Below are 21,110 nucleotides of genomic sequence, written 5' to 3'. Positions count from 1 at the left end.
GGCTCTGTGGGGAATGAAACTACAAGCTTACTCCAGCGGTTCTTTGTGGAGGATGTAGCTACCAGTTTATTCTAGCATCATAGTTGTCATTACTATGCTCTGTGGGGAATGAAACTACGAGCTTACTCCAGCGGTTCTTTGTGGAGGATGTAGCTACCAGTTTATTCTCGCATCATAGTTGTATATTATCTACTGTTTGCTGCTCAGTATTTGTTGTTTGTTTGCTCTATGCTCTGCGGGAAATAAACCATTCATTTATTATAGCATCATAGCAGTTTTCTGTCCGATTTATTGTGTGAGTTTTTCTGTGTACCTACCTCCGGCGGACCTGCAAATTTTTTCACAAAACACTGAGGCAGGTCTCCAATCAAATTAAAGACCTGCCTCAGGGATATTAAATCCTGGATGCTTCACTATTTCTTAACGTTGAACAGTAACCAAACTGAATTTATTATTATTGGGCCTAAGCATCTTAGAGATGATTTTTCTAACACTGCAATTCATTTGGATAACATTGCTCTATCCTCTACGAATGATGTCAGGAACTTAGGAGTGATTATTGTTGAGCTGTTCAAGCTACTCCATTAGGACTCATCAGTTAGTTCAGAATGCAGCTGGCCACATACTGACTCAAACTGGGAGGAGAGAGTACATCTCTCCTGTCCCAGCATTCTTACATTGGCTCCCCATTAAATCTAGAATAAAATTCAGAATCCTCATGATCACATATAAAGACTTTCACTGTGAAAAGCCCTCCCAGGACTCTTCGATCTGAGAATGCATGAGCTTTAGCTATCTGGCTTCTTTACTCTGGATGATCTCCCGGCCTCGGTCTGGGGGGCAGAAATCTTAGCTTATTCAAGAGTAAACTAAAAACTCACCTCTTTGATGGAGCCTACAATTATAAATAACATAGTTTGTACTAGATAAGCTCCTATATGCCGAGGCTGCTGAGGGTATTCTTCTCCGTCTCTCCCGTTAAAGGGGGTTACTTTGGAGCTTTTGCGATTTCCCTTTCTCTGCTTTTCTAATTTGCCCTTAACATTAAATCATACTCTTCATTTGCAAGATACTGACGCTGTGTTTGTACTTCTGCTCAACAGGTGGGGAACAAGCATGGAAGACAGCAAGTCCAAAGGCCTAGAAATCCCACCCCCACTTCAGCAAGAACAGCACAATATGGACTGGAAATTCAATCTGGCCTATCTGTCACCTTCTCTTTCTGTCTCTTTCTCCTTTCCTTGCCCTGTCTCTATCCCTCACTTGTTTCTTTTTCACCAAACCGGTCAAAGCAGACGAGTTTCTTCCTGAACGAGGGAGTTTTTCCCTGACACCATTGCTTATGCTTGCTCTGGAGGGTCCAGTTGGTTTTCTGTTTGTTAAAGCAATTTGAAATGTCTGTCGATGAGATTAAGCAGTATATAAATAAAAGTTGATTGATATCTTGTTAAATTAGAGCTTTATCTTACATCGGACTTGGCTAAAATACATGTGTGTGTTAAAGTAGTGTTAAAGGTTTAGTATGTCTAGCATCTTCCTGTCCTGTCCTCTGTGTGTGTGTGTGTGTGTGTGTGTGTGTGTGTGTGTGTGTGTGTGTGTGTGTGTGTGTGTGTGTGTGTGTGTGTGTGTGTTTGGGTTGAGAGACTTGCAGTGGAATGAGTAGATTTGGTCAACAGAGCAAATGTCAAAGCACAGCCAGGGCACACTAGTGGCACCACTGCTGTGAAACTCAGCATGGGGTTTAGTGTCCACTGCAATTAGTTTGTTTTAGCCAAATAATGGCTTTGGTGTCCCAAATGCTGTCTAATGAGCCCCACATAAGTTAGCTAGTTTTGATTACATGTAGTTTAATATAGATATTTAGTTAACCAGCCGTGCCTGAATTGAAAGGGTGTGCCAGTGTAGGAGAGGTGAGCCAAGGGTAAGGGGGATATACAAGACTCGTTCATGGACTTACCTGGAAGGTGTACAGATAGCACGGGACGTAAATGATACTGAATAAACCATCAGGCTACGTGGAGGTCATTTATATTTTTATTACCGAACCTAGTTGTATCCCATACCTTATTGTGCATGAGTGCAAGGTGGTGAAGGATAACCCCTCTGCCTTGATACACTGCAAAAAAAAGGTACACTGGCGTCGTGCCCGGAGTGTCCCCCGCCTCACGCCCTGAGACTGCCAGGATAGGCACTGGCTACCCCGCGACCTGCGTTAGCAGATTAAGCGGGTTGGAAGATGAATGAATAATTATCACTGTGACACCTTGATTACCATTCAGCAAAATGGCAAATACAGATCCAGGAACAACAAAAGTCCAGACTGATTGGAGCAGGTGTTGTCTTTGCCAGAAGAATAGTAGTGAAGAGCTCAAGTCACCACATGCACAACAACTACAACAACATGTTGGCTACACTATACTTGCAACTAATATTCCAGTTTTTCATGCAATTAAGCAGATGCCTATTGTCCTGGATCCAGCCAGACTTGATGGGTGATGGTGATATTGAACAAACTCTGAGGAGGAACAAGGCACAGTATCATCAAAGTTGTCGCCTTATGTTTAATAATACAAACCTGAAAAGAGCTGAAAAAGAACAGCAGAGAGCAGTCAGCAAGTAGAATGCTATACCAAGCTGCGCAGAGCCTGACTTGAATGTCAAATGTGTTTCATCTGTGATAATGAAGCCCCACCGTCTGAGCTCACAAGACAAGGGAAAACAATGAATCTCAATAAATTAAATGAATGTGAAAAAACTTTAAATGATGGGAATCTTCTTGCACGACTCAGTGGTGGTGATGCTATTGCACAGGAGTTCAAATACCATGTTGCATGCTTAACAGACCTGTACAATAGAGAAAAGTCATACCTCAGAGCCACAAAGAGACTGGAAAAGGAACATGCACCTGAAGAGGATGCCCACCCACAGATATTCTCAGAGCTAGTTACATGTGTGTGATGAGGTTTCCCATGTCTTCAGGAAACTCAGCCAGTACTCACCAGTAGTGAATGATCAAGAATTGGAAACCTTGGAGAAGTTCGTAGTCATGTTGTATGACCGATACAGCACAGCTGAAGGTGTTGATGCAAGGTTGGACACGTTTGCTCGGAAGCAGAGGATGTATGAAGCCATACCTCCAACCCAGTAAGCACTGAGGCAGCATGTCAAGCGTGCTGCCTACCAGGCGGGCTGCATCTGGAGTCAGTCAACAATATGTCAGCTAGAAATGCAGACTCCTGCCAACTGGGGTTGGACCAACAAAGGAGATCTGTGTGGACACCTCCCGCCCATCGCAGAGAGTTGCCACCAGCCAAGTGTGGATGAAAGTCAGAGTTCTGCAATTGATGCAACTGAAGTGCTACCGCTTTAGTCTGACCTGCACATTGCTGTGCAGCTGCAAGATTTAGAATGACTGCTTACATGTATTAAAAAAAAAAGATAAAATGAAGAAAAAAAAAGACAAAAAACCCCCAACACTGCCACAATGGAATCATCACCTTACCATGGTGTGGCAGTTTGCGTGTCTCCGTGACCCCTAAGTGCTACATTGGTGGAGTCTTGTAGTCCTGGCACGGTCACCCAAGCCAAACAGGTCGAAGGGTAGAGACTAGACAAAGCGTGATCCAACAATGCCATAACAACATACAATCTAAACTAGCTACCTGATGTGGGGGCTTATTACACAGCACTGATAGGCTATATGGTACAAGGAAGCCAGTGAGTAAGTCCATGGGTCCAAATTTGAATTCTACATAGTGAAAATGTACAATTTGACACCAATATTATTCAAATAGTTTATTCGATTTTATTAAGAAATGCCATGTTTTGTGAAATATTTTCATACAGGTCCGAGGAGGTGGGTACACAGAAAACTCACACAATTGATCAACAAGACTCCTATGATGCTAGAATATAATGTGTGATTTATTCCACGCAGAGCATAGAAATACAAACAAACAAACAATAAGTACAAACAAACAAGCAATAAGTCAAAAGACCTCTATGACTCTAGACTAAATGCGTCGTTTAGTCCCTGCAGCGCATAGCAATGCAAACAAACAATTCTATGATGCTAGAATAACTTGTAGTTTAATTCCCCACAGAGCACAGAAACAATTCTATGATGCTAGAATAAACTTGTAGTTTCATTCCCCACAGAGCATAGCAATAAACAAACAAGTATTTGGTTGAGCTAAGGCAATATATGGTGGCATTCGAAATATGCTTCGCCTCTTATACCTTGACACAGAGAAGGAGAGCCCACAACCCAGGCTGAGTAGCATCAACCAGGCTGGGCGTCCGTACGTGACCCGCAGCTGACTCTAACTGGAGTATGAAACGCTTCACCTTTTATACCTTTGAAGAAGGCCTGTATGTGAGCAGGAATGGCCAGTTCAAGCTCGCAGGCACCCCTCCTTTCGGTGGTACCCCCAGCTGTGGAAAAACATCACTACCCCTGAGAATGCAGTGTAGGAGGCTTTCACGCACCCATAGAACATCTTTTCTACACCAAAACTGAGACATCTTTATTACACATTGGAATACACCAAAACAAGAAGTTGACTGAAAACAGGTCTCCATCTCCTTTTCATCTCCTCTCCTTAGAGAGGGGTACTGGGTCTGCAGCGTCTGGTTTAATGGGCTGTGACCTGCTGTGACCTATCTGTGTCCGAACAAACTAAGATGTGACTTAGCCCAGCAGTTGCATGGAGAGGTTTTGAAGCATGTTCTCTAGTGACATGATGAGAGTCAAATCAAGACACACACAATACAAATTTCCATCACAACATAATACTGTATATTAAATATCGGCCATCATTAAGAATGGCCAAAAGCTTTAATTTTCTGGTGGCTGACAGGTTTTATCAAAACACCAACCCCCAAGGAGTATATGTGCCAATTTTGGTGCTTGTATCCGGAAGTGAACGACTATTCTAGTTATCTGCCCCACCAAGAACAGAGAACCCTCTGGACCCCCAGACCTGCTGGAATGAGTCCAGATCACTAGCCATTTTTTCTGCCGCTGTATCCACTGTAGCGGGTCACGGGGAGCTGGAGCCTATCCCTGCTGGCATAGGGCATGAGGCGGGAAGAGGACACTCTGTGAAACCCAGTGCATTTTTTCCCAAAAGAAATAACACCCTCTGTACCTGAGACAGGAGAGTGACTGCTGGATCGACACAGGTCAGCAGGTGCCACAGGGTAGATAAGACCGGGTTATTTATTACCAAAGTTTGGCCTCTGAAGGACATTTTGGGCAAGAGCCACTTCCACTTTTCTAGCCGACCTCTGACCTTTTCAATGACTTTGTTCCAGTTTTTTTCTCATGTAGGTATGGATATCTTGCTTCATCTCCTTCTCTGCCACTTCTGGTGCGCTGCTCGGCAGCAGCACTGCGACCCAGCTCCAGCCATGTATGCCTTCAGTTTTTGTTGTCTTGTTTAATTATTTGTGTCAAGTCCCTACGTGTATGATGTGTAGGATTAAAGCCCAGGAACCTGCTCTGCTTATCCTTCTGTGGATTATTAACTTCCGTGGACGCTGTGGGTCAGTTGAGCCTCAGGGTCAGCTCGGCAGCAGCACAGACAGCTGGCGTTTGGAAGCGTCCGTCAAGCATGGATGAACTGCTGTCGTTGCCTAACACAAATAGGTTGCGTCACATCCACCCGCCAGTGTTGGATTATGTCCCCGAGGAGCTGATCCGAAATAGAACGAAGAGAAAACGGGGGTGGGAAGGGGGGCATCTGAGTTCGCCTACGGAAGACATTCACCCGCCCACCACTACCCTCTATCGTTCTCGCCAACGTGAGATCCCTTCACAAAAAAATCACCACAGTACGGACATACACAAGGTACAGTCATGATTTCCATGAGGCATGCATCACTGTTTGTTTTCACTGAAAGCTGGTTTAAGCCATCAAAGCCAGACTCACTCTATGAAGTCCCTGGATTTACTCTGCAAATGGACAGAGGAGAGGGAAGTGGCTGCAATGGGATTTGTGTTTACATAAATGATCTCTGGTGTTGAGCCTACTCAATAAAAACCAGGATTTGCAACGATCCCAATGTGGAGATCGTGGGCATGACTTTATGACCGTTCTACCTCCCTCGTGAGTTTGTGTGCATCAAATTGTTTGCTGTCTATGTTCCCCTGAAACGTACCAGGAAGAGCTGCACAAGCAGCAAGAACCACCGCTTACTTCGTAAATGAGCTGCAATTACAGCACCCAGAAGCACCAGCAGTCGTGCTAGGGGATCTGAATCAGCGCTTTCTAGACAGTGTGCTGCCAGGATTTGAACAATATGTGCAGGATGCAACCAGAAAAAATATATTGGACAAGTGCTATGTAAACATTAAAAAAGTTTATGGAAGCAGGGTTGGGCCGCCTATATTTACCTCAGATCATAATGTTGTGTGCATCCCTCCAGTCTATAAATCAAAACTAAAAAGAGGAAAGCCTGAGAAGAAGGTAGTTAGGACATGGACAAACAAAAGCAAGGAACAACTAAAAGCATGCCTCGACTGGACTGATTGGGACACTTTTAGAGACAGTTCATTGGACAAAATTGCCACTTTCACAAATGATTACATTAATTTCTCTGTAGAGCTTGATGCAATTCCAATAATCACAAAAAGATATGGGACACAATGACATCTATGACAAGAATGTCACCCCAAACCAAACCTATTGTGACAGAATGAATGTGCCTTAGCCAGTGACCTAAACACGTTCTTTGCCAGGTTTGAGTCATTAGACAACTCCTCAAAGTGCACTGACATACTCAAGGCTGTAATACCTGCCCCGTCAGACAGAATTACCATCACTGAAGAAGATGTGAGAGGAGTGTTTCAGTTTACCAATACAAGGAAAGCTAATGGGAGAGATGAGTGCAGTGCCCTCCTCCTCAAAAACTTTACATCTGGGCTGGCCCCAGTGTGGCAACCTATATTCCAAACATCTGTAGACACACACAAAAGTCCCGTCTTGGAAAACCTCACACGTAAAACCACTACCAAAGATTCAATATCCCAAGGGGCATAAGGATTATAGACCCATAGCCCTCACTTCAATGATCATGAAAAAATACTGCTACAACATCTGGTTAGTGTAACCAAAGAAAAACTTGACCCCTGTCAATATGCCTATAAAAACGGCTGCAGTACAGAGGATGCGGTCACCACACTGGTCCATCTGACTACAAAACATCTAGATCGGTCTAATGACAACTATGAAAGGGTATTGTTCTTGGACTTCTCTTCAGCATTCAACACGATACAGTCTGATATATTGGTGTCAAAGATGGTCCAGTTAGAATCAAATCCATACTTGATTCACTGGTAAATTTCTCTCTTAAATAACCTCAGTGACCCTGGACTGCACCAACAGAGGGTAATTAAGTTGGTTGAATGGAGTGACAACCACGCTCTCATCATAAACACAAAAAAGACAAGATTGTTTTTGGCACACCACCAGAAACACACAAACTCCCATATACAGTACATATCTAGGTGTGTGAACGTACACCTAAAATTCATGTACATGTTGTTTTTTCGTATGTTCTCATCCCCAAGGAACAACCGCAGGAGCTTCAGGCCTCTCCCTCACCACACTAGACCACCTGGGAGCCTGAGCCTATCCTCCAGCCTCTCCCCCACCATCACAGTCTCACTTTTCCCCCAGTTCACCTTTGCAAAGGAGATAAAACCAAAATCATTCAATGTCTTTTTGTGTATTTACTAAACAATGAGGTTGTGAGCGTACACTGACAGTTTGGAAGGCACATCACTCTGAGGGAAACACATTGCAGATTGTGTCTCAATTAACTAAGCAGAGGCTCAATGACCGAAGAGTAAGAGCACCCCAGAGAGAAAGCACCCCTGCCTTACCCCCCTCTGAATGCTAAATGGAGCACTCAGACCACCGTTTATTTTCAGAACACTCGCAATGTCACTGTCAAGAACTCAGATCTTAGCTATAAAACTTGTGTTGAACCCGAAAGCAGCCAGAGTCTTCTATAAGTACCGTTGTTCAACCTGGTCAAAAGCCTTTTCCTGGTCTATAGAAATGAGACCAGTGTTAACAGCCAATAAGATGGAGAGTTTCAAAATATCCCAAATTAAAGTGACATTGCCACTGATGAGTCGCAAGAGGACACAAGCCAGTGTCTTATTGTGCCGGTCCCAAGCCCGGATAAATACAGAGGGTTGCGTCAGGAAGGGCATCCGGCGTAAAACTTTTGCCAAATCAAAGATGCGAATCAAACCTATGACTTCCATACCGGATCGGTCGAGGCCCGGGTTAACAACGACCGCCATCGGCGCTGTTGACCTACAGGGCGCCGGTGGAAATTGGATTACTGTTGGTCGAAGAAGGAGAGGAGGAAAGTGCGTTCGCTCGAAGAAAGAGAAGAGGAACACCAAGAGTATAGGACTGAGAGTAGGGACGTTGAATGTTGGAACTATGACAGGAAAAGGTAGAGAGTTGGTTGACATGATGCAGAGGAGGAAGGTAGACATACTGTGTGTACAGGAGACCAGGTGGAAAGGTAGCAAGGCTAGAAGTTTAGGAGCAGGGTTCAAGTTGTTCTATCATGGTATAGATGGGAAGAGAAATGGAGTAGGAGTTATCTTGAAGGAGGAGTTTGTTAGGAATGTCCTGGAGGTAAAAAGAGTGTCGGATAGAGTGATGAGTCTGAAGCTAGAAATAGAAGGTGTGATGTTCAATGTCGTTAGCGGGTATGCTCCACAGGTAGGATGTGAGCTGGAGGAGAAGGAGAAATTCTGGTCGGACTTTGATGAAGTGATGCAGAGCTTGCCTAGAAGTGAGAGAGTTGTCATTGGAGCAGACTTCAATGGACATGTTGGTGCAGGAAACAGAGGGGATGAGGATGTGATGGGCAGGTTTGGTATCCAGGAGAGGAACGCAGAAGGACAGATGGTAGTTGACTTTGCAAAAAGGATGGAAATGGCTGTAGTGAATACTTTCTTCCAGAAGAGGCAGGAACATAGAGTGACCTATAAGAGTGGCGGTAGGAGCACACAGGTAGACTACATCTTGTGTAGACGGTGTAACCTGAAGGAGATCAGTGACTGTAAAGTAGTGGTAGGTGAGAGTGTAGCCAAACAGCATAGGATGGTGGTGTGTAGGATGACTCTGGTGGTGAGGAAGATCAAGAGGGCAAAGGCAGAGCAGAAGACGAAATGGTGGAAGCTGAAAAAGGAAGAGTGTTGCATGACTTTTAGGAGGGAGTTAAGACAGGCTCTGGGTGGTCAGGAGGTGCTTCCAGATGACTGGACAACTACAGCTAATGTGATCAGGGAGACAGGTAGGAGAGTACTTGGTGTGTCATCTGGAAGGAAAGTAGATAAAGAGACTTGGTGGTGGAATGAGGAGGTACAGGAGTGCATACAGAGAAAGAGGTTAGCTAAGAAGAAGTGGGACACTGAGAGGACCGAGGAGAGTAGACAGGAGTACAGGGAGATGCAGCGTAAGGTGAAGGTAGAGGTAGCAAAGGCCAAACAAGAAGCTTATGATGACTTGTATGCTAGGTTGGACAGTAAGGAGGGAGAGACTGATCTATACCGGTTGGCAAGACAGAGAGACAGAGATGGGAAGGACGTGCAGCAGGTTAGGGTGATTAAGGATAGGGATGGAAGTCTATTGACAGGTGCCAGTAGTGTGATGGGAAGATGGAAAGAGTACTTTGAAGAGTTGATGAACGTGGAAAATGAGAGAGAACAAAGACTAGAAGAGGTGACTTTTGTGGACCAGGATGTAGCAAAGATTAGTCAGGATGAAATGAGGAGGGCATTGAAGAGGATGAAGAGTGGAAAGGCAGTTGGTCCTGATGATATACCTGTAGAGGTATGGAAGTGTCTAGGAGAGGTGGCAGTAGAGTTTCTGACTGGGTTGTTCAACAGGATCTTAGATAGTGAGAAGATGCCTGAGGAATGGAGGAGTAGTGTGCTGGTGCCCATTTTTAAGAACAAGGGAGATGTGCAGAGTTGTGGCAACTACAGAGGAATAAAACTGATGAGCCATACAATGAAGTTATGGGAGAGAGTAGTGGAAGCTAGACTAAGGGCAGAAGTGAGCATTTGTGAGCAGCAGTATGGTTTCATGCCAAAAAAGAGTACCACAGATGCAGTATTTGCTCTGAGGATGTTGATAGAGAAGTACAGAGAAGGCCAGAGGGAGCTGCATTGTGTTTTTGTAGATCTAGAGAAAGCTTATGACAGGGTGCCCAGAGAGGAACTGTGGTATTGTATGAGGAAGTCTGGAGTGGCAGAGAAGTATGTTAGAGCAGTGCAGGACATGTATGAGGACTGTAGGACAGTGGTGAGGTGTGCTGTAGGTGTGACAGAGGAGTTCAAGGTGGAGGTGGGACTGCATCAGGGATCAGCTCTGAGCCCCTTCTTGTTCGCTATGGTGATGGACAGGCTGACAGACGAGGTTAGACAGGAATCTCCATGGTCAATGATGTTTGCAGATGACATTGTGATCTGCGGTGAGAGCAGGGAACAGGTGGAGGAGAAGCTAGAGAGGTGGAGGTTTGTCCTGGAAAGGAGAGGAATGAAGGTTAGCCGCAGTAAGACAGAGTACATGTGTGTGAATGAGAGGGACCCAAGTGGAAGAGTGAGGCTACAGGGAGAAGAGATCAAGAAGGTGGAGGATTTTAAGTACTTAGGGTCAACAGTCCAGAGCAATGGAGAGTGTGGAAAAGAGGTGAAGAAGCGTGTACAGGCAGGATGGTACGGGTGGAGGAAAGTGTCAGGTGTGATGTGTGATAGAAGAGTTTCAGCTAAAATGAAAGGAATGGTGTACAAAACTGTGGTGAGACCAGCGATGTTGTTTGGTCTAGAGACAGTGTCACTGAAGAAAAGACAGGAGAAAGAGCTGGAGGTAGCAGAGATGAAGATGCTGAGGTTCTCTCTGGGAGTGACCAGGAAGGATAGGATCAGGAATGAGTACATCAGAGGGACAGCACATGTTAGAGGTTTTGGAGATAAAGTCAGAGAGGCCAGACTGAGATGGTTTGGACATGTCCAGAGGAGAGATAGTGAATATATTGGTAGAAGGATGCTGAGTTTTGAACCGCCAGGCAGGAGACCTAGAGGAAGACCAAAGAGGAGGTTTATGGATGTAATGAGGGAAGACATGAAGATAGTTGGTGTGAGTGAAGAGGATTCAAAGGACAGGGCTAGATGGAGGAAATTGATTCGCTGTGGCGACCCCTGAAGGGAAAAGCCGAAAGGAAAAGAAGAAGAAGTCTGCTGGGCACATAGTCTGATCAGGATGGATGATGGAAGCCATTACTTCCTTTATTCTCAAAGCCAGAGCTTTGCATAGGATTTTACAATCTATACACAGCAAACTCTACGGCCTCCAATAACTTTTTAGGCAGCAGAGTAATAACAGCTCTTCTGCAACTCAGAGGCAGTCTTCCACCTCTCAGACTTGAGTTCAAACCTCATGCAGGTCTGGCCCTAGGACTGACAAGAATGACTTATAAAAGTCAACGGGGAGGCCGTCTATCCCTGGAGCTCTGCAGCTCTGTAGGCTCATCAGAGCCGAAGTCAGTTCCTGAAGACTCAGGTCTGCCTCCAGCTGTCAGTTTTTCTCAGTGCTTACCTCAGGGAGACCCCTCAGGAAGCTGCTGTGCACCTCTGGATATGGTGTCCATTCAGTCGTGTACAGCTCTCTGTAGAAACCAACAGCACACTATATCTTATCTCAGATGAGTCAGAGATCTCAGAGCCACTGTCTGTACGCAACCAGTGAATGATTTTCTGTTGTCCATTTTTCTGCTCAAAGAAAAACTCGGAAGGAACGTCCATCGCTGAGATGTTCAGAAACCCAGACCTGACCAGAGCCCCCTGTGCTGTAATGCCCGGCAGGTTGGTTATAGACCGCTTTTTAGAATTAAGAGATTATAAACACCCTCAATTTCCTGTAGACTCTGCTAAAGACTGCAGTTCTACTATCCAGGTCTCTCGTAGACCACGTTACATCTATAGTGACATTACAAGAGTACTGTTGACAAAGTTGTTTGATTTGGGCTTTTCCAAAGTCCCACCACTGCTGAATACAGCTGAAGGCAGGTTTACTCTCTCTGTGGGATGCCCACAAAACCTTAAAAGTAGTTTTAAAAACCTGGTCATTTACAAGGCTGGAGTTACAGTTCCAATAGGCACTGTTAAAACGTACATTTTTTGTAAAAACGGAGCAGGAGAGGAGACATTGGTGATTAAAACCAACAGACTGGATGTGACATTTTGTAAGTGTTTACCTGATGAGTAAAACAGTACAAACGGTCCAATCTGGCCAGAGACAAACCATTTGCTCTAGAGTGGCTCCAAATGTACTGCCTCTGGTCTCTGTTAAAAACCCTCCAGACATCAGGCAGCTCATATGTCACCATAAGCTGTCTGATTCTGTGGGACGAGGCTCAGAATGATTTCTGTTTGGTTGTGATCCACTGTACAATTATAATCACCCCATTAAAACATAAAATCATCATTGTTAGAAGTTGTAAAAGTATCAGATAAAATAGTTTAAAAATTAGATTCGTTCCTCACCATTGGTTGACATTTAAAAACACCATCCTCAACTTTTCATACTGAGCTTTTACTTTAAATAAAACACCAGGATTAATTTCCTCTACCTCATAAAAAACAAGCAAAAACTATCTGGGGAATAGACCCCCAATCCCCCATAACCGGATTTATGGCTTAAAATGACCTCCCCATTTGAAGCCCTCCTCCAGTCACTCTGGTTGTCTCCAGTACTGTGGGTCTCCTGTAAAAACATCACATCCACTCTCTTTAGCTCCATCAATTTTTAAAATGGCAGCTCTCTTAAAATCAGCCCTCACTCCATTCACATTTAAAGTGGCTGATTTTAAAATCACACATGGATGAAAGTGAGATAATGATCAAAAAAGCCAATCAGTAAAAAAGAGCAGCAGAAGAAGCTTTTAACAGTCGTCTTCTTCATTAAGTACCTGTGCCATCAATCTTAAAACCATCTTTAACCTGTAGACCTCCTGGTCTGTGAGCACATCATCTGCTCCCCTTCAAGACTTTCTGGTCAGAGGTCTGGCTGACCTGATGAAAAGCTCTGGGTCTGAGATGTGGTCTCAGACCTCAAGCAGTCTGGACCCTTCGGTTCTCTCCAGGAATGTTTAAATGTCCACTGGAGAGTAGATGGCCTGGGAATCCTGGAACTGACAGGATTCACTCCCAACTGACGCCTTTGCCATCCTCCTGGTCTTAACACTGGTCTGCACAGATTAAGAGTATTTCCTTTTTTGAGACATCTTAAGCATTTCATCTTAAGACATGTCATCATCATTAATGATTTTATCATAAACAGACTCGTTTACATCATTAAATTCATCAATATCGGAACCCATATCAGCGGTCTCTGGCTGATTGGTATCGGTCTGTTCCTGGACACCGCTGCCACTTCTGGACGCTGCAGGGGGGTAGCTAATCTTGGGAGAGGAAACAAGGAAGGAACCTACCAGAGCATCCGGAGACAGAGGAACCAGGTCTGGACTCAGCGCCAGGCCAACCCCCACTGGAGAAACCAGAGCCAAGACCTGCACCGAATTCTCCAGGACCCGAATGACCGGGTCCGGGATCCACGCCGGGTTCCCCGCCACCAGGGGAACTCGAACGGAGACCAACACCGAGGCAGCTGGCAGATCCCCGCCAGTTGCAACGGGAGCTGCGGAAGCAGCCACCTGCTGCTCTCAACCTTTCCCCGGGCAGGAGCGGATCAAGTGTCCCTCCGCCCCACAGCCTTAAACACTTAAAAACAACATAGTTTTTATGTGAAAACCATTGAGTTTAAACTGTCTACTTGAAAATTGAAAGACAAGTTCAGATTGCTGGTGGTGTCTTTCAGGATCATGTAAACCTGTCTCCTGTGACACAATACATGCTTCAATTTTGGAGACTAAAAACCCAAAGACATCATTTTTACTGATGAGATCAGTTGGCCGTACCTCGACTTTGTTTTTGATAAATGGAGGTGCGTTTGATATTATCACCATAGTTGTGCTTTCTAGAAACATGACAATCGTTCCATTCATGTGGGTGACAGACTTCACGCTGCTGTGCCCGATCACTTCTCCCACCGCCACCTCACTTCCTCCACAGACCACTGCACGGCTGGCACGAGTTTGATGGCATGACGGCGAGTCAGCCTCTCAAACTCGGCTGGAGCCACCTCTGCCACAGGCATGGTGCCGCACCTGCCCCCTCCCCATACACACACAGAAACCACCCCAATACACTTTCACTTACACTCCTTACCACTATATACACACAATGCTCAGGCGCACCAGCTCAGTGGTCGGGAAGGAGCTGGACCCTCTGGCAACAGTGGCAGAGAAGAGAACCTTGGACAAACTGCTGGACATCATGGACAATGTCAGCCACCCTCTGCACACCTTTACCAACAACCACAGAAGCCTGAGCAGCCAGAGGCTGCACCTCCCAACATGCGGGCCAAACAGACAAGAACTCCTTCATCTCCCGAGCCAATAAACTGCTCAACTCCTCTCTAGGGGAGGTGAAGAAGAAGAGAGTCCACACGAGAGCTGAGGGATGACACAAACAATGCACCAAAAACAATGCAAACACTATGGACATTTCACTCTACCCATGCCTAACTAGGCCTGTTTATTTTTTTTATTTCAATGCCTATTTATGATTTTCTATTTGTATATTCTTAATGGGTTATTTATTACTCTTTCTATTTGGTGTTGGTACTACTTTCTATGTGCTGGTGCTTTCTGTGTGCTTTTTCTGCGTTTTGTGTACTCACTGTGCTGTGTGTAGTGCGACGGAGAAATTAATTTCCCTGGTGGAACCTCCTTAAGGGATCAATAAAGTTATATTCTACTCTCTCTCTCTACTCTACAAACTCAACACACATTCACCCAAGAAAAAAGATAGAAACACTACTAAATATTAGCCACAAACAATTCACCACGCTCTCAGCTCCACACCCAGTCCGCGCTTCTCAGAGAGAATATAATATACTGTATATAGCCTTATATATACTGTATATACAGTATATACTGTGTGTGTGTGTGTGTGTATATATATATATATATATACATATATATATATATATATACATATATTCTGTATATATATGTATTGATAGATCAATACATACATATACGTTTTGTTTTTTTTGTTTTTTTAATTTTGTATACTTTAGTACTCACCAAAGAGAAATTAACACACTCCAGTCGTATACTGCGCATGCGCGAGCTAGCCGCAGGTTTTCGTCTGCTCCGTTGTATGTCTTCTTTTTCTATTGTTTTTCTTTGTCTTATCTAAGTCTTTTCCTTATCCACTTAACCACGATGGATAGCAGTGTTTTCATGTACTCCAGAGAACAAATGCTGTCCATGAAAGTTAGAGGAGAACCCGGGATACGCGATCTCATCCCCACTGAGATCCAGCGGCGGTACAGAGGGAGCCGGGGAGGTAAACAAAAGCGGGATAGGCTAGCGGCTAGAGCTAACAGCCGCCGGCGGGTCAGACCCTCGGTTCCCTCCGTCATCACTGGGAACGTGAACTCGCTGCCCAACAAGGTGGACGAACTGACAGCGCTGTGCAGGACTGAGCAGCGCTACAGGGAGACCAGCTTGTTGGTGTTCTCTGAGACGTGGCTGACGGACCACGTTCCCGATGCTAACGTCGGACTGACCGGCTTCTCCTCCGTACGAGCGGACCGGGACACGAACACCGCTGGAAAGAAGAAGGGAGGCCGTCTGATCATTTACACCAACAACAGATGGTGTCACCCAGGACATGTGACCGTGAAAACCACACTGTGCAACAGGGATCTGGAGCTAACAGCTGTTAGCATCAGGCCCTAATACCTGGCGCGTGAATTTTCACACGTCATTGTCCTCGCCGTCTACATCCCTCCACGTGCAGACCCAGAGACTGCACGAGAGACCATCTGTACGACCACCTCTGATCTTCGGACCCGGCACCCGGAGGCGCTTGTCATCATCACGGGAGACTTTAATCACGTCACCTTGGACTCATGTCTCCCCACCATGTCCCAGTGTGTAGACTGTCCCACACGGAAGAACAGAATCATTGATCTGTTTTACACTAATGCCAAGGAGGCATACACCACCACCCCCCTCCCCCCACTAGGCAGATCGGACCACAATCTAGTGTACCTACAGCCCACCTACATCCCGCTGGTGAAACGGCTGCCAGCAACAACACGGCAGATCAGGAGGTGGTCCCCGGAAGCAGAGGAGACGCTGAGGGACTGCTTCCAGACCACCAACTGGGATGTCATCGTGGGCTCACATGGGGAGGACATTGAGGGGGCAGCTCAGTGTTTAACAGATTATATGAACTTCTGTGTGGACACTGTGGTCCCTGTCAGGACAGTCAAGTGTTACCCAAACAACAAACCCTGGGTAACCAAGGAAGTGAAGGCTGTCCTAAACAGGAAGAAGCGGGCGTTCAGGAGTGGGAACGAGGATGCGATGAGAGAGGCTCAGCAGGCAGTGAGACTCTGCCTGAGGGAGGCCAAGGGCAGCTACAGAAGGAAGCTGGAGAACCAGCTTGGGCGCAACCAAGTGCGGGAGGTCTGGAGTGGCATGAGGGCCATCACTGGCTATGGAGAGGGCCGCGGTACAGTGGAGGGGAACGTGGAGAGAGCTGACGAACTTAACAGCTTTTTTAATCGGTTCAGCTCCCCCATCACTCCATGCGCCTGTCCCCTGAGTTTCCCCGGCCCATCTGATCCGACTCCACCTACCTCCTTCTCCCCCTCTCCGTCCGGCTCATCTGCCTCCCCCTCTCCCTCTCCGTCCACCTCGCCCACTTACCTCAGCCCAAACCCAGATCCTTCCCCCACCCCAACTGCCGGACCCCCCGGCCGGAGGGATCAACGTGCTACGCCCCCACTCACGGCCATCACCGTGGAACAGGTGACGTCTGCGTTGCGGAGGCTTCGCCCAAGGAAGGCGGCCGGACCAGACCAGGTCCCCCCTAGACTCCTCAAGACCTGTGCTGCCGAACTGGGCGGACCCCTACACCAGGTCTTCGACCTCAGTCTCCGGCTGGGGAGGGTCCCGTCCTTGTGGAAGACATCCTGCATCGTCCCTGTACCCAAGCGGAGACGCCCCACTGAGCTCAACGACTACCGACCGGTCGCTCTCACGTCGCACGTGATGAAGACCCTAGAGCGACTGGTCCTGGAGCTCATGCGTCCCCAGGTGCAGGGCGCGATGGACCCTCTCCAGTTCGCCTGCCGGCCACAAGTTGGGGCTGATGATGCAGTCCTGTACCTCCTCCACCGGGCCCTCTCCTACTTGGATGTCGGGAGTTGTGCAGTGAGGATGCTCTTTTTCGACTTCTCGAGCGCCTTCAACACCATCCAGCCCCGGCTCCTGCGGGAGAAACTGTCATCCATGGCTCTGGATCCCTTCCTCGTGAGCTGGATCACGGACTATCTAACAGACAGACCACAGTACGTCCGTATGGGGAACTGTCTGTCATCAGTGGTGACCAGCAGCACCGGGGCCCCGCAGGGAACGGAACTCTCCCCCCTTCTCTTCACCCTCTACACAACGGACTTCCAACACAACTCGGGTACCTGCCACATGCAGAAGTTCTCTGATGACACTGCAATTGTGGCATGTATCGGGGGGGTGATGAGAGGGAGTATAGGAGAGTGGTGACAGACTTTGTGGGGTGGTGTCAGCGGAACGAGCTTCAGCTGAACATCTCCAAAACCAAGGAGATGGTGCTGGATTTCCGGCGGGCACCACCCTCCCCACAGCCAGTAGTCATCGGGGGTAAGGAGGTGGAGGTTGTGGGGACTTATAAGTACCTGGGGCTGCAGCTGGACAGTAGACTGGACTGGTCGCACAACCTGGACTGTGTATACAAGAAGGGTCAGAGCAGGTTGTACTTCTTGAGGAGGCTGGCCTCCTTCAACGTCAGCTCTAATCTGCTCAGACTGTTCTATCAGTCCATTGTGTCCAGTGTGCTGTTTCACGCCATTGTGTGTTGGGGTGGTGGTGCCAGGAAACGGGACACAGAGAGACTCGACAGGCTCATCCGGAGGGCTAGCTCTGTGATCGGTCAGGATCTGGACTCGATACAGACTGTCCTAGAGAGGAGGACTATGTCCAGGTTTAGGTCGATCCTGGGTAACACCACCCACCCCCTGCACACCACCTTCACCCAGCAGAGGATCTCCTTCAGTGGCAGACTGCTGTCACCAAGCTCCTCCACTGAGAGACTCAGGACCTCCCTTGTGCATCGTGCTATCAGAGGGCACAACCACTCTCTCAGAAGGAGGGGGTCTGAAGCCGCAGGGTCATCAAGGTCGGGTGAGAAGGGATAGACGTGGAGGGCCTGGGACGCACTGTGGATGCACTGTGGGACACTTTGTGGGGGTCCTTAATCAGTTTACAGCTCGGTTCATCCACGTGTTACTCATCACACTTCATCTACACCCAATGCTCTTCTCTTCTTCTCCCATGTGCCTATGCTTCCTTCCTTTTATTCTAGGCTCTTCTGTTTCCTGTTGTTATAATTATGTAACAGCATGTAAATATGTAACTTATACAGGGTCTTTGGCTGTGCCATTACTTTCTGTCATTGTTGTGTGTATTTATTGTATCTCTTGCAAACAGATGTCACCTGAATTTCCCTTGGGATCATTAGAGTATATATCTATCTATCTAGCTAGCTAGTCAAATTCAATCACATACATACGTTAGCGTGTGCAGGCCCTGAACGAACAAACACACACAGGAGACCTATACGCATGCAGAGGGAGGTAGAGTGGCAGGCAGCTCCTGCTTGGTGCGGCCCAATGAGCATCTTGTAATGGGGATGGCGCCTTGCTCAGTGGCGCCTCAGAAGTGCTCCGGAGGTGAGCTGACACACTCCAGCTTTTTTTGGGGGGGTGCGGGAGCGGGAATTTAACCACCGATATCAGAACATTGGAAGACCCACTCTACCGTGCGCTCTACCACTGATTCACTGCCACCCCATATGTATAACTTCATGGAAAATATCATATGGTATGTACCAGATTAACGACACACAATTCAACACTACAGTTAACAGCACACATTCATTCAATAAGTGACAGAGATTCCATATGCATTACTCACAGTACATAGCATGATCCCTAAGGGCACATTTGGAGGCTTGACTGGAGACGTTGACAATGGAGCCGCCTGATCCTCTGGCTTTCATACCACGAGCCACTACCTGACCACACAGACAGAGCTGTTTGATTCAGATCATCATTGTCAGACAGGCAAGTGACACCCTACACTGCACCTGTTTACATCAAAAGTTCATAGTTAATTATAGACATGACTAAGTTATTCAGTTTTTACAGTACCTATGAAAAAAAATATTTACCTTCTGTGATAGTCTAATTTTTGTTGTTGTTCTCTCTTCTTCGTCTGAGTGTTTATTTATATTTATTTCTATTTAAAGTAATCCCTCACTGCTAATTTTAACATTAAATGTTTAAATAAATGTAAACATTTATGAACCCTGCCCTTACTGATATTAAACCACCTTATATCTGTACTGCCTTTTCCCACTCTTACAGACTGTTTGAAACACTTTTGTATTAAAGAAAAGTATTTAATACATGGAAGTGCTCTGCGTTCCATGAGTCTCGGAATGCAGCGCGTATACTGTCAGCCAATATTATGCAGGTACAGTATCATATGACTACCTACTAAAAATCCATGATGTAGTGAAGCCGTGCATCTTGAAGTGCGAATAAACGACGGATTACTGTATCCTTACTGCTAATCTCCAATCAGTACTTGTTATATACCGTATTGGCCCGAATATAAGACAACCCTGATTATTTACGACCCCCTCTTTTTCAAGACTCAAGTTTGAAAGAAGACTTTTTGAACACCAAATTTAATTTGTATACAGAAAATAATTACAGTACATCTGAAACAAATGATTATAACAATATATTCGAGAGAAAAAGCGTGTTATTTTGTCTCATTCAAATCAGGCAAAAACTGTCTATCACATCTTAATATCTGAATATTTAAATATGTAAACTAAAGTGCAATCACATTTGTAAATGAATGATGAGTGGCACCAACCTTGCTACCATACCATTATGCAATTTCCTCCGGGATTAATAAAGTATCTATCTATCTATCTATCTGAGAACCGACCCACTTTTCTCCAGATTGTCGCAATGTTTCTACATTATGTTATCTCTTCTTTTCTTCTTTTCTTTCTTACCGCTATTTTTATTTTTCTTCTTCGTGCTACTTTTTCACTCTTCTTCTAACGCAAAAAACACCGCCTTATATTCGGGTAAATACGGTATACTGTAGTGTGTGTTCTTGGGTTTTTTTAGAATCTGCATGTACCTGGGAGACATGCACCACAGCTTTCACATTCACATTGAACAACCTGGAAATGAAAAAGCAAAATTAATTAACAGCTCACCACTATGATGTAAAAGAGTACCGTATTGGCCCGAATATAAGACGGTGTTTTTTGCATTGAAATAAGACTGAAAACGTGGGGGTCGTCTTTTATTCGGGGTCTAGATATTACCCATTCACAACGCTAGATGGCATCAGATATCTTAAAAGCAAATGCTGAACTTAATTCCCCAGGCCAAAGCAAACCCCTGTCACGAAGAAGAAAAATAAAAATAGCGGTAAAAAAAGAGAAAATAAGACAAAAGATAAGAGAAAATGGAAACGTAGCAACAATCTGGAGAAAAATGGGTCGGTTCTCGGATGGTAGTAAGGTTGGTGCCACTCACCATTAATTTACAAATGTGATTGCACTTTAGTTTACATATTTAAATGTTCAGATATTAAGATGTGATAGTTTTTGCATGATTTGAATGAGGCAAAATAAAATGCTTCTTCTTTCTAATATATTGTTATAATCATTTGTTTCAGATGTACTGTAATTATTTTCTGTATAAAAATTAAATTTGGTGTTCAAAAAGTCTTTTTTCAAACTTGAGTCTTGAAAAACAGGGGGTCGTCTTATAAGCAGGGTCGTTGTAATAGTCGGGCCAATACGG

The 21,110-nt window shown here is 45.7% G+C and overlaps 2 protein-coding genes across 3 annotated transcripts in view; one reads left to right on the top strand and one right to left on the bottom strand.

The window, feature by feature from the left end:
• The window catches only part of rac3b (Rac family small GTPase 3b), a 50,659-nt gene extending 49,337 nt beyond the window's left edge, over positions 1-1,322 (top strand). Inside the window, exon 6 of the mRNA XM_068304518.1 lies at positions 1,104-1,322. Coding sequence (XP_068160619.1) covers positions 1,104-1,144 — 41 coding nt within the window. The 3' untranslated portion in view covers positions 1,145-1,322. The remainder of the gene's footprint in view (positions 1-1,103) is intronic.
• The window catches only part of dcxr (dicarbonyl/L-xylulose reductase), a 49,616-nt gene that overhangs the window by 15,686 nt on the left and 12,820 nt on the right, over positions 1-21,110 (bottom strand). For both annotated transcript variants that reach the window (XM_068304516.1, XM_068304514.1), the window contains 2 exons: positions 20,437-20,479; positions 19,189-19,288 (listed from right to left, as the gene is read on the bottom strand). In XM_068304516.1, the coding sequence (XP_068160617.1) occupies positions 19,189-19,288; positions 20,437-20,479 (143 nt within the window). The remainder of the gene's footprint in view (positions 1-19,188; positions 19,289-20,436; positions 20,480-21,110) is intronic.

This window comes from Antennarius striatus, chromosome 20 (assembly GCF_040054535.1).
Source record: "Antennarius striatus isolate MH-2024 chromosome 20, ASM4005453v1, whole genome shotgun sequence".
NCBI lineage: Eukaryota > Metazoa > Chordata > Actinopteri > Lophiiformes > Antennariidae > Antennarius > Antennarius striatus.
This window is presented reverse-complemented; position numbering and strand designations above follow the sequence as displayed.